The sequence below is a fragment of the Entelurus aequoreus genome, linkage group LG21, assembly GCF_033978785.1.
Source record: "Entelurus aequoreus isolate RoL-2023_Sb linkage group LG21, RoL_Eaeq_v1.1, whole genome shotgun sequence".
Lineage (NCBI taxonomy): Eukaryota > Metazoa > Chordata > Actinopteri > Syngnathiformes > Syngnathidae > Entelurus > Entelurus aequoreus.
Genome location: NC_084751.1, coordinates 15784674 through 15798161, shown reverse-complemented (window position 1 = coordinate 15798161; position 13488 = coordinate 15784674). Strand labels below are relative to the sequence as shown.

The 13488-nt window shown below is 39.6% G+C and overlaps 1 protein-coding gene across 8 annotated transcripts in view; it reads right to left on the bottom strand.

Annotated features, from left to right (window-relative positions):
- Positions 1 to 10972: 10972 nt before the first annotated feature.
- prrc2b (proline-rich coiled-coil 2B) overlaps positions 10973 to 13488 on the bottom strand; it is a 46146-nt gene continuing 43630 nt past the window's right edge. For all 8 annotated transcript variants that reach the window (XM_062031066.1, XM_062031071.1, XM_062031070.1 and 5 more), the window contains 5 exons: positions 13323 to 13487; positions 13175 to 13248; positions 13025 to 13106; positions 12693 to 12902; positions 10973 to 11498 (listed from right to left, as the gene is read on the bottom strand). In XM_062031066.1, the coding sequence (XP_061887050.1) occupies positions 11325 to 11498; positions 12693 to 12902; positions 13025 to 13106; positions 13175 to 13248; positions 13323 to 13487 (705 nt within the window). In that variant the 3' untranslated portion in view covers positions 10973 to 11324. The remainder of the gene's footprint in view (positions 11499 to 12692; positions 12903 to 13024; positions 13107 to 13174; positions 13249 to 13322; position 13488) is intronic.

Genomic DNA, 13488 nt, shown 5'->3' with positions numbered 1-13488 from the left:
ATTATTTACTGAACTTGTGTCAGCCCATGGCTTTACTTTTTGTTACATGTATATATATTGCATTCTATTTTAGTTACTTTAATGAGTTTACAACCCCCTGGCGCTGATTTGTACTGTTTTTGTACTTGTTTTGATTATTATTATTTCTCGATTGTTTGTACATGTTGCAGATTATAAATGTTTATTATTTTTTTAAATTCAGTTGTTTCAACCAGTGTGCCGTGAGATATTGTTTGGTGTGCCGTGGGAAATTATGCAATTTCACCTATTTGGTCGGAAAAATATTTTTTGCAAACCAATAGTTAAAATCTGCAAACAATGTGCCATTGCAGAGTGTCTGTGCTGTCTGTAGATCAGCAGAGTAACCATGTAATACTCTTCCGTACCAGTAGGTGGCAGCAGGTAGCTCATTGCTTTGTTATCCTACTTTGAGACAAGATAATTAATGATTAGATATGTCCGATAATGGCTTTTTTGCCGATATCCGATATTCCGATATTGTCCAACTCTTATTTACCGATACCGATATATACAGTCGTGGAATTAACACATTATTATGCCTAATTTTGTTGTGATGCCCCGCTGGATGCATTAAACAATGTAACAAGGTTTTCCAAAATAAATCAACTCAAGTTATGGAAAAAAATGCCAACATGGCACTGCCATATTTATTATTGAAGTCACAAAGTGCATTATTTTTTTCATGCCTCAAAACAGCAGCTTGGAATTTGGGACATGCTCTCTCGAGGAGGTTGAGGTGGGCGGGGTTGAGGTGGGGGCGGGGGGTAGGAGGTAGCGGGGGGGTGTATATTGTAGAGTCCCGGAAGAGTTAGTGCTGCAAGGGGTTCTGGGTATTTGTTCTGTTGTGTTTATGCTGTGTTACGGTGCGGATGTTCTCCCGAAATGTGTTTGTCATTCTTGTTTGGTGTGGGTTCACAGTGTGGCGCATATTTGTAACAGTGTTAAAGTTGTTTATACGGCTACCCTCAGTGTGACCTGTATGGCTGTTGACCAAGTATGCCTTGCATTCACTTGTGTGTGAAAAGCCGTAGATATTATGTGACTGGGCCGGCACGCAAAGGCCGTGCCTTTAAGGTTTACTGGCGCACTGTGCTTCTCCCTACGTCCGTGTACACAGCGGCGTTTTAAAAAGTCATACATTTTACTTTTTGAAACCGATACTGATAATTTTGAAACCAATACCGATAATTTCCCAAATTACATTTTAAAGCATTTATCGGCCGATATTATCGGCAGTCAGATATTATCGGACATCTGTATTAATGATGGTTATGATTTGAAGTCATATCAAACAATTGCGCCAGGTATTTGATGAGAACGACTTTATATTGTCAATATAGGCTATTGAGTTTCGTTTTTAACATTTTCTGCTGGTGGTGTCATGTATTGGTTACTCGGGTCACAGGACAATACCGGAACCATTGTAAGGGGAACTTAAGGGCGGGGGACACAGGAAATGATGACATGTGTTGGACACATGGAAGTGAAAAAAAGTAAGGGCGGGAATAAAAGGCGGAAAAAGACAATAAGCTTTCTTTTGGTGTATTATTTAAGCTTAGATTGCTAAAAAGTAAAATTGTTGGCACACAACAATGGCGACGAGGATGGGATAGTGTCCCCCTGGATTTTTTCAATGAAAAAAATTGTCTTGGTTAAAAAAAGGTTGAAAATCATTGCTGTAGTTACACCTAATCAACATCCATCCATTTTCTACCGCTTGTCCCTTTTGGGGTCTACATAGATGATACAATTGCTAGAACTGTGAATCATGTTTTGGCAATAACATTCACCAATTCATATCTTCTATTTACTGCAGTAACAAAATAACACAAATCAGATTTTGTTTTATTGGTTTTAACAAGGAGGTACTATTGTTCTTAAAAAGCATATACAGTTGGTCAGAATTAGTTAGTTAGTTCCTCCGCTAATTAGTTAGTTGTTAACTTATTCAAACAGTTTGTTAGTTGGTCAGTTATCCACTGTGTTAGTCGGTCAATTGGTCAATCAATGTGTTAGCGTCAGTTGGTTAATCAGTTAGCCCATTTGTTAGTTGGTCATTTGGTTAATCAGTTAGTTAGTTGGTGTGGTTTGGCCAGTTAGTTCATCAGTAAGCCAAATAGTTGGTTGGTCTGTTAGTTAATAATTTTAACAATTTGTTGGCCACCTAGTCAGTTTTTTTAGTTGGTCTGTTATCAAATGTGTTATTTGTTCATTTGGTCAGTTCATCAGTTAGGAAAATAGTTTGTTGGTTAGTTAGTTAGTTAGTTAACCAGGCAGCCCATGTATTGGCCACTTAGTCAAAGTTTGTTATTTGGTAATTGTTAATTTGGTTAGTTAGGTTATTTGTTAGCCAAATAGTTGGTTGGTCAGTTAGGTAAACCGTCAGTCAAAAAATGTGTTAATTGGTCAGTTATCCAATTTTTAGTAGGTCACTTGGTCAATCAGTTAATTCATTAGTTAGCCCAATGGTCAGTCGGTTAGTTAGAAAGTTAACCTAACTGTTGGTCACTTAGTCAAACATTTGGTTTGTGAGTTAGTTAATTAGTCAGAAAAATAGTTGGTTGGACAGTTAGTTAACAAGATAGACATTTTTTCTGTCACTTAAGCCATTAGTTTGTTGAACACTTAGTCAATCAATTGGTGACTTGTGTCAGTCCCCTTGTTAGTTTGTCTGTTAGCCAATGAGTTAGTTAATCAGTTGATCAATGATTTAGGTTGTTTGTCACTTAACCGATTAGTTAATTAGTCAAGTGTTTGTTAGTTGGTTCGTTTAACAATCACTTTCTCTGTCAATGAGTTTTTCTGCCAGTTAGTTGGTGGTTTAGTGGCCCTATCCGCACATGTAATGACGACGACAGCATACGTAAAACATAGTTAGTAATAACAGTGAGGGGAATGAGGCATGAGATGTAATATTGAGTTATATCCCCTTGGTGGTGTAGTCCCTTAATCCTTCACCATGGGGGTCACCAGTTACAAGACATCTCAGAGGCAGCGTCACTGTCTCTCCGGGTGCGCATGGGCGACCATCCCAGCTCAGACTGGATATCATCAGCCGCATGGACACGCCCCCAGCTGTAGCCATGTTTGGAGCCCTGCTTCCCTGACCAGGCTCGAGGCTTTGGATTCATCTGGAAGGAAACAAGAAGTCAAACACCATACAAAAGTAGACACAATCTATCAACACCTACAGAACATGTCTTATGGTGGTTAACTACACCAGGCACTAACTGTGCCAGGTCAGAGGCTATAGTTTGATCAGCCTGTTAGTTTGTTCGTTCCTCAGTCTGTCAACCAGCTAGTCAGTCAGTTTGTAAGTTGTTCAACGAATTAGAAAGTCAGGTGGTCAATAAGTAAGTTAGCTGACAAGTGGGGTAGTTAATCAGTTAGTTAGTTAGCAGGCCAATTGATCAATTTGTTAATGACTTAGTCGGTTGGTGAGTTGCTAAATCAGATTTGATAGTTACTTAGTCAGTGATCCAATCAAATAGTTGGTCGCTGATTTGGTCAGTAGGCCAATAAGTTAGCCAGTCAAGCACTTTGTTGGTCTGTTAGTGAATGGAGTGGAGTGAAAATCCGCTCCATCCTATTTTAAATATTTTTTCATGATCGCTTTTATATTTGCCTCTAAACCCTTCAAAATAAGCGTAAATCTGCACTGATTACGGTAAATAAACAGTAGCCTAATGGGGCTTAGAGCGTCGCCTGAAACCCAGAAGTGCCCGGATGTGCCTCGAGGTCACGTGATTGCAACCCATCTATTGCTTGATTTTGATTTTGATTTATTGGTCCCCGTTGGGGAAATTCATTTTCACTGCCGTACATTTAAACAATAGACATTACACATCACGAACAAAAATAACAAAAAGACATCATACATGACCAACACATTTACAGGCTTGTCAGACAGGTCGGCCGGGCCTGCTGTTTAGGGCGGCTATAGCTGCAGGGATAAGGTTTTTCCCGAGGCGGGCCCTCTGGAATTTGATAGTTCTGTACCTGCGCCCTGATGGTAGTGGGATGATGTATTGGTGTAGTGGGTGAGTCATTGGCTCTATCTATATGCCAAGCACAGATCGTGTAAAATGAGGCTGTTTCGATTGTAGTTCGTCAACAAGTCAGGCTTAAAGTAAGTTAGATTGATTACATTAAAAGTTTTAACACAATTTTGTTCGAGTGCTTACCTGCACGAAAACAGCAGTGTTCATGTGAAGACTCTCCACACGTTCTGACAAATGATTCAACCACTCCAGATGATCACTGAGCGACTGAGAGATCTCGTTGTCGCCCTGCAGGTGAAAACGACACATGACTGTCACTTCATGATGACAAACATATCCACTGTTGGCATTAACGCACTTTTTGTGTCTTTTTACGCATTGAAATCAGAATGGTCGCGCATTTCCGGAAGACCCACGTTCCTGGGGCGCAGATTTTTTTTTTTACCTTCTCCTTCTCCGGGTCAAAACTACGGTTTACTTGTTTTTATTATCGATTATCGCTTTCCGCCGGTGTTGTTTTGTTTATATTTGCATTGTCAAATTCCCGTACTTGTTTATTGCGTTTTTTTTTGGTCGACTTCAAAGTAATGAACATTCCGGTACAATTTCCTAAATTTTGATTCGCCGAAAGTTTTATCAATCACAAACACTGCATTTCCGGTAATACGACTCCCGCATGTTATTGTTTTCTTCATGGCGAGGGTCTCAGTCATTAAAATGTTAAAAATAAGTCAGATTATTATTTTTTTTAAATTATTTAACGCTTACAGTAAATCTCTATATCAACTTCAAGTTGATATAAAGCAGGAGTCACCAACGCGGTGCCCGCGGGCACCAGGTCGCCCGTAAGGACCAGATGAGTCGCCCGCTGGCCTGTTCTAAAAATAGCTCAAATAGCAGCACTTACCAGTGAGCTGCCTCTATTTTTTAAATTGTATCTATTTACTAGTGTGACAGTCCTAACTGTAGTGCGGGTTCTCAGAACCATCCAGGGAAGACATTGTCGTGAGACGGTTTAGACTTCTTTATTATTTCAGTCTTTTGCGTGATTTTCAGCTGCTGCCTTTTTTCTCACGTGAGCACACGAATGGTTTCCTCCCGTCCGCCGTCTGCTTTTCAGCAGCACGTCGCCGTCGTTTGCGAGGCAGCAGAGGATGGTTTCCTCCCGTCCACCGTCTTTCTCCGTCTCCTCCCTTGATGTTCACGTCTCTCACCCTTTTATACGGTCCGAGAGGGTGATTGCACTGTCCACAGCTGCGCGCTCCACGCACCTTATGCTGATGGCGGCGTCGCTCCCAGCGGACACCACTGATTTTAATTATTTCATATTTTTGAGTAATCACAGTGAAAAGATAAATAAAAAATCACTAAATATATTTGGGATCCAAAAGGTGCCCCACTCATAACTTACTTAATTTACTTAATCCTCTTCTTCCCGGTTGGGAGATAAGGCTTCGACGACTCGACGCCATTCATCTCGCTGCTGTGCTAGTCTCTGTACCTCGCCCCATGTAAGCTTCATCTCTTTCAGCTCCCCTTCAACTGTTCTTCGCCAGGTGTTCTTTGGCCGCCCTGGCTTACGTTTTCCCGGTGGTGTCCATCTTAACGCTGCCTTTGGTATCCTCTCGTTGTCCATTCTTAGAACATGGCCTAGCCATCTGAGTCGCCTAAGTTTTATTTCACGGACCACATCTCTGCATCCTGTTTTGGTGTACAGCTCCTTTTTTGTTATTTTGTTGTGCCAGAAGATTCGGCAGATTTTTCTAAGGCTCCCATTGTGGAAGGCACTGATTTTATTCATGTCTCCTTTAACCACTCGCCAGCATTCTGAGCCGTACATGAGGACTGATTTCACACAGCTGTTGTAGAGTTGAATCTTTTATTAGGTTTTTCTTTTACTTTCAACACTTAAGTTACGAGATCAACTTCAGATATATCTGTCGATTTTATGCTGGAACTATTATTTTGTTTGTTTTATGCGCTTTTGTCAAAGAAAACTTTGATGTTTTTATATAGCTACTACCAGTGTTGGGTTAGTTACTGAAAACCAGTAACTAGTTACAATTACTAGTTACTTTATTTCAAAAGTAACTCAGTTACTTACACCAAAAAGTAATGCGTTACTGTGAAAAGTAACTATTTAGTTACTTCCCCTCCACCCCTTTTTTTAAGGCTCCCATTAATGCCCTTTTAGCCTTCATTTCAGTACTGTTATTGCACTGGAGAATAATACAATGTGTTGATCAACTTGACATGCATTTGCATCACTGAACTCAGAAAGCAATGTGGTCTACATACAACACACAAAGACAAAGATATGTTTCAAAGGGCCAATTTATTTCAGGCCAGAAAAAATTGACAAAACTATTTCAAATAGCTGCAACATAATGGCACTTTAACTTTAACTCTAAGTAGATAGGATCTTTGATCCAAGACACAACTTACATTTAACTAAAATGTTATTTTCTTTGTGCTCGACAAAAGAAAAGTATTGAGAATGTCTCCATGTTAAAAAACTCGACTTCTGGCTTCGCCATGATGTCTTGTTAGTTGTTATGAGAGTAGCGTATGTGTGTGTGTGTGTGTGTGTGTGTGTGTGTGGCCCCTTAAGATATGACAGCATGAGAGGTGAGTGACGTCAGTGAGTGAGTGGGCGAGAGAGGTGAGGGAGCGGCGACAGTGAGTGCGTGTAGGCAGGGGCGCCACTAGGGATTTTGGGCCCCATGGAAAGAATCTTTACAGGGCCCCCAACACAGCGGCAACATTTTTTGATGCTATTTTACATACAATTATGCATTTTAATGGTATTTTTGACTATCATTACCATATTTTTGAAAGAAGAACAGCATCACAGTTGACATGTACAGTAGGGGAAGAACTGAGCACTCTGAATACAATGGAATTCATTTTGAGTCATTTATTTGCTGCACCACTGATTCTTAAATTGGAAATAAACTCTTCCATGACATTATTGAACAAGAACAGCTTGATAAATGTTTGACTGGATTGATTATTTAACTAATATAGCAGTAAAATGTAAAAATCCAGAGTTTTCTTGAGCTAACATGGTGAGAAAAGTGAGCTAGCGTATTACCACAGACAGGGACAAAGTTAATATGCATAACTTTCCACCACAACTAACAAACCCACCTTTTTTTGGAAATATTGGGTGACATATTGTCGACCCTTCAACTCCTCTCTTATTTTATTTTCCTTTCTTTTTTGGCTGCCTGATTTTTGAGGCATACTGCTGTCTCCTCCGCTTTGCCCGCTGTGGCGCTGTCTGTGACAAATCGCCTGTGCTCTACCTGCAGCTGATCCAGTCGGACTGAACCATTTTATGTAAATAGAGGGGGGGAAGGTAGGGCCCTGCAGGTGTTGATGCTTCCAAAACAAATAAAGGTATTGTTACCAGGACATGGAAAATAAAGCATGTGTGATTATATGTTAGTTAATAACTTAGTGTCATTATTTTTTCTGTATTATAATTTTATCATCATTAGGGGCCTCTCTGGGCCCCCCTCCATCATGGGCCCCTAGAATCTGTTTCTTTTACCCCCTCTTTTCGGCGCCCCTGCGTGTAGGTGCTCTAGCTTGCTGGATGGCTGCGTCCAATAAAGTCACAAAGTTGCAACAAACCGCCGGGCTCGTCATTCACCCTCAGCTGTAAAGACCCTCTTCCGGGTAAAGTGAAGGTTGTTAGACCCGAAGTACGGCTCTGGAGGAACGTCTCCCCTGCGGGGAGGCGTGCTTTCTGTGGGTGGGGGAAAGCACGCCTCTTCTTTTCCACCGGAGCGCTCCAATAAAACACACTCAGATCTTCAGTTTCTAGCCGATACTACATAAAAATAACGTAAAATAACGCAGTAACGCATCATGCAGTAACGGTAACTGAGTTACTGTATATAAAAAAATAACGCGTTAGATTACTAGTTACCGCCGAAACTAACGGTGTTACAGTAACGGTTTACTTAGTAACGCGTTAGTCCCAACACTGGCTACTACACAATATATGCAATATTTACCACATAAAACATTTTAAAGTGAAATATTTGAAGTAATTGGAGCCCTGAAAATAATTCATTATAACATGGATTTTTTGTCATTATTTTTTTTTTGAGCAATGGCAAAAAAAGAAAAATTAAGAAAGACAAAAGAAAAAAAACAGCCTGCATGGCAGCTTTTGTGTCAACATTGCAACTTTTTCTAGTTAGATTACACCTCATTCCACTTTTTTTAATGTTCTTTTTTATTTTCCAACAATAGTATTTCCAGAATGTGTGGCGGGCCGGTAAACAATTAGCTGCGGGCTGCAAATGGCCCCCGGGCCACACTTTGGACACCCCTGAGCTATAGAGATGCATGGTTGGGTATGGTTTGAATTCATATCCAACAATTGCAAGAACGACTTTTTAATCGTCAATATCAGCTGCTGAGTTGAAGTGTTCAATGATTTCTGCTGGTGGGATTTTTTCAATGAAAAAAATGTGCCTCGGCTCAGAAAAGGTTGAGGAAACACTGCCATATGCTGTATGAGAGAGGCTCACTCACCAAAGCCAGGTTGTCCTTGAGTTCAATGGCTGCCAAGCGGACATGCTCCAGCCGGTCAATCTGTTCCTTGAGGCGGTCGTCAAGCTCCTGCATCATCATCAGGCCTTCATCGCGCCGCATGGCCACTCTCTTCGCCATCCTACAGCAACACACCTTTACTATTGGAAACACACACTGGGGTTCACCATGTAAATAACACCAATGTTGAAACACCACTATAGTTACACACCACTGCAAACCATACTCATGCATAACTTCTTATTTTTTCTGACGGTCAAAGTAAACTATGCAATATGATATTCGTGGATGCAGGAGTAGAAACACAGACGTTGCTTTTGAGGTCCCTCGGAAATCAGAGTTGTCGATGTGCTTACGTTTTCTTTTAAGCAAACGCCTGCGTTTATTAAACAAGGCAACTAATAGCGTTTGAGGTGTATTAGTGACGTCAGGTGATAACGCTTACTAAAAATGTCGTTTTTGTAGCAATTTGTGACATATATGTGGAGTCCTCCTCATAGCATTGTTTTCCATATGTGGCCATTTCCTAAGTTTTCTATTTTTTAGCTCCACTTTTAGCAAATAGCACAGAGTTCGTGAAAACTAATAAACACCGTGAGTTTAGTGACGTTATTGTGGTTTAACGTAAAGTAGTAATCATATACAAATGTTACGGTTAGCATTCTTGCTAGTGTCGACATTACATTGTTTTTAGCACTTGGCTAAAACACCAACTGATAAAAGTTTAAACAACAAAAGCTTACCTTTATTATTCAAAATGCAGCGCAAAACTCCACGACGTGTCTTTGTATTCACAAACGAATCGGTGGTCTTTGTCCGGACAAGTTTTTTCTGCTCCGAAAAATGTTCGGAATTGTACAGTAAGAGTAGAAAAATGGAGGTGCGTTTAAAAATTCATTTAGAAAAAAATAAAAACACATTAGTAAATTATTACATTGAAGAGAGCAAAATAAAACAAATAAATTAAAAAATATATTAAATAAAATAAAAAAATATATTTCCTATTTGTGTCCCTTTCGTATTACATTTAAAAAAAAAGACATTTTGATCACATATCCTCAAACTATAGTATGAGAAAATTGGTGTAGAAATAAAATTAGACATACTTGAGAGAAAAAGGCACAATTTAAAGACAATCGATTTTTTTAATTTTATTTCGTTGAAAAAAAATATCCGACGTTGTCCCCTGAATCCTTGATTGTTTTTATGCGGCCATTGATGGACAAAAGTTTGTACACTCAACGAAATCATATTGGATATACATGAAATAATTGTACAAATACACATTTATTAAACAAAGATTTGCTGAAAAAATATACAGCAAGCTTAACTGTGAAGGTAGCAGAAACGGCATTGAAAAGCAAAATGGTGGTAAAGTTTTAACCGATTGAAAAAGTTAATGAAGAAAATTGAGAATACAGAATCAACATTTAAGAAATCACAACCGCTTTATTTCTTTTCTTTCAATAAGCTCTTTTTTTGTTTTTAAACAAGGGCAAGTAATGACCAAAAGGTTATCAAGGAAGGATAAATAAAATGCTGGGATCAGCCTTAGAAAGCGCTGGTCCATTTTTTTGTGACAAAAATTAAATATGCATCTTAAAAAAAGAGGGCAACAGTTTGCATGGATAAAGCGTTAAGTTGGGGGTTTTGCAGAAAAAGTGAAAAAAAGCAAGTTCATTCAGAGAAGATGTCCCAAGATCATGTTTTGTATGTAGTAGTGTCATGGAGCGTTGCAGTACAGTAAAGCATACTTGTTCAATTAACCAGCCTTGTTGTGTCTTGTTATAAAACCAAAGCAGAATAATAATGAACAGGTGATTCCAACGGTTTTCACATTTTCAAAACACCATGAAAGTCACTCGTGGGTTCACTGTAACTGTGCTCTCACACACACAAAAGCAAAAAAAGGTTGAATTACGCAATGCAAACTGCTCCCCGTTTGTCTCTCGTTCAGATATTTGGACCCTGGTTTGTTGCATTTATTGCTCGTGCCACCTCAGAGACCACATAGGAGCTGCAGAAAGAAATGGTCATTGGAATTGTGGGGAGCCTTCAAACAAAATTGACCTACAAGCCAACATTTCATTCACATCAAGAGCTGATGATGAGGTACAAAACATGTTCTGGAGGGGAGAAAAAAAGTAAAAGTGCCCACATGCACACATTCCTCTCACATAGAAGAAACATGATTTATTTGTGCGGAGGGGTAAATAAAACCAAACAAATCGCCAAGAGTGTAAAAGTCGTTTTTCCCCCCAGAAGGGACACTTGACATGCAATCATGTTCTTTAATCAGATTTTCTTTGTTCCTGCTATAATAAAATTTGTGGTGACAAGAACATTCACCGACAAACACATCTGTATTTGAATTTATTTAAAAAAAAAAAAAAAAAGTCCAAACAAGCCTATTTGTAAAGGCTCAAGTCCATTATTATTTTTATTATGAGTTATTACAGTTTGGCAAGAAAGGATTTAACATAGAAATAAATAAAGAGGACCTTAGAGGAGATCTGTTTAAAATGGTGTTATGAATTCATTTATTTATATATATATATGTATATGTCTTGTATGTGAAATAAAGAAGAGTCCAGGTGCCCTGCCTTCTGCTTCAGATGGTCTCTTAAGGCTCTGACCTTGTGCAAGGAGCTTTTGTTGTGTGTTTGTAGGCTGGGTGGTGATTTTTTTGTACATATATATTTTGATATTTGTTGTTTAGGTCCATTGTTTTTACTACGCCTTGCCCTCCTCCAACTTGACCGCCTGGGGTGTGATGGCTCCAGTGCGTGCTGGCTTGGCGTGACCTGTGGAAGAGGAGAGGGGCTCCTGGAGATTGCTGGTCATGATCCCCCCGGAAAGCATCTTGCCCTCGCATACTGCTTTGCGCACGTCTCGCAGGCTTTTATTCTGTGCCAATTGAAAAAAAAAAAAGGGGCGGGGGATTACTAATGGAGCATGAATCCCTAAAATAAATACAGCAAATCCAACAATTCTGTAGGGCAGTGGTTATCAGTGCAATGTGCTGCAGCTGGACAAAAATAAAGTTGTTTTTCAACTTGCCAAGTTAAGTTTAGAGGCAATAATTAATATTTTGACAGTGAAGAGTAAACAGTATGAGGTGATTACAAAATCAGATTTTAGTAAAATTGTAGTATAATTGAAGTATTTTTCAGTGTTTTTTGAGCTTCATATATGACTGTGTATACTGTTACATAAGACTATAATGCCAATTTAATTGTAGATAATCACCAAGTAAGTTATTATTTACTTATTTACACTTGAATAACACAAATGTTAAAACATTACTTTTTACTATTTAACAACTTAAAAAGTTTTTTTCTTTTTTTCTCAAGCTGCTGCATTGCATACAATAAAAACCCCAGCATTTCAAAACATGACTTTTTTTTACACTAAATGACAGTAATTAAAGTTGTATCATGGTGGTAGTTGGACAGTGGAACGGACTAGTTCCAGTTATTGTTCTATTTGTTTCAAAACACAAACATGTGGATTGGATACCTCAAACTTTACATGTACAAGTGAAACTAAAAAAATATATATATTGTGCAAAAGTTTGTTTATTCCAGCAATTAGATCTACAAGGTTAAACTAAAAATGACATACAACTCAAGATATTTCAATATATAATTTTGATGATTATGGTTCAAGCTTATGAAGACCTAAAATAGAAACTCAGAAAATGTAGGGTTTTGTTAAACTGTATAAGCCATGACCATCAAAATTATAACAAATACAGGCTTGACATATCTCAGTTTCCTTATAAAAAGTTTATATCACATTTGAAGTTAAATTGTTGACATTAATTAACTTTTGCACAATATTCTTAAGTTTTTGAGTTTCATTTGTATTTACATATACTTAAGTTTTATGATGAACACCGTGTTACCATGGAAACGCCTTCATTTTATACCTATTATTTCCCAAAAATGCAAACAATCTCCAACATCAGTGTTCCCGCGCACATAATCCCAGCTATTACTTTAAACAGCCTACAGACCATATACATCACATTTACACAAGCAATCAAAACATATTGAGAAAAAGAAATGAAATTACCTATGTTTACATGGGGTGGCTCACCTTCATGCCATCCTCGGGCCCTTTGACGAGGGCCTCGGGGGCCGAGGGAGGGGTACGGTGGTGGGGGATTTCGCGACCGGGATTGGAGTAAGGGGGGGAGCGGATGATGACAGGCTTGTTGACCTGCATGACTGGTCTCTGGATGGGGCTGGGGAAGGGGCCGGTGGGGGGTCGCATGTGCATCACCATGTTGCCCTGAGCGGCTTGGACCTGATGGTTGTGGGTGGGGCGGGTTGGGTGGTCGGGTTGTAGGGGAGAAACATAAATAGTTCAGTTAAAAATATGTAATAATTCTAGGGAAAGGGCGTTTTTTGACTAAAGCAAAAGGGTACCTGTTGTGTATAATGAGGGGGCAAAGGTCCAACCGGGCCCCCGTGACCAGATGGCTTGCCACTTGGGCTAGCAGATCCAGGCCTGATGAACAGAGCCAATTAAGTCCTGCATCAAACATTTATTGATGAAGATAGGTGACTTGCACTGACCTGTAAGACCCTCCAGACATCGAATGACTGAGCTTTTCAGAGAACTGGAAAGCCTTCATTTCCATCTGTGAGCTCTAATGAACAAAAAGGAAAACAGCAAGTCAAACTTAATCCAGCCGTGCCATGCAGTCACTCAGAGGGGACTTACCTCCCGGCTACCGGGCATGACTTGCGGCTGCGAGCCGGGCGGCATCATTCGGCGTGGCCCTCCTGACAGATTCTGGCCTTGCTGCAGCTGGATGGACTGAGGGAGGATGAGATGCTGCTGAGCCGAGCCGTAGCGCAGCTGAGAGCCAGGTAAAGGCATGGTCACC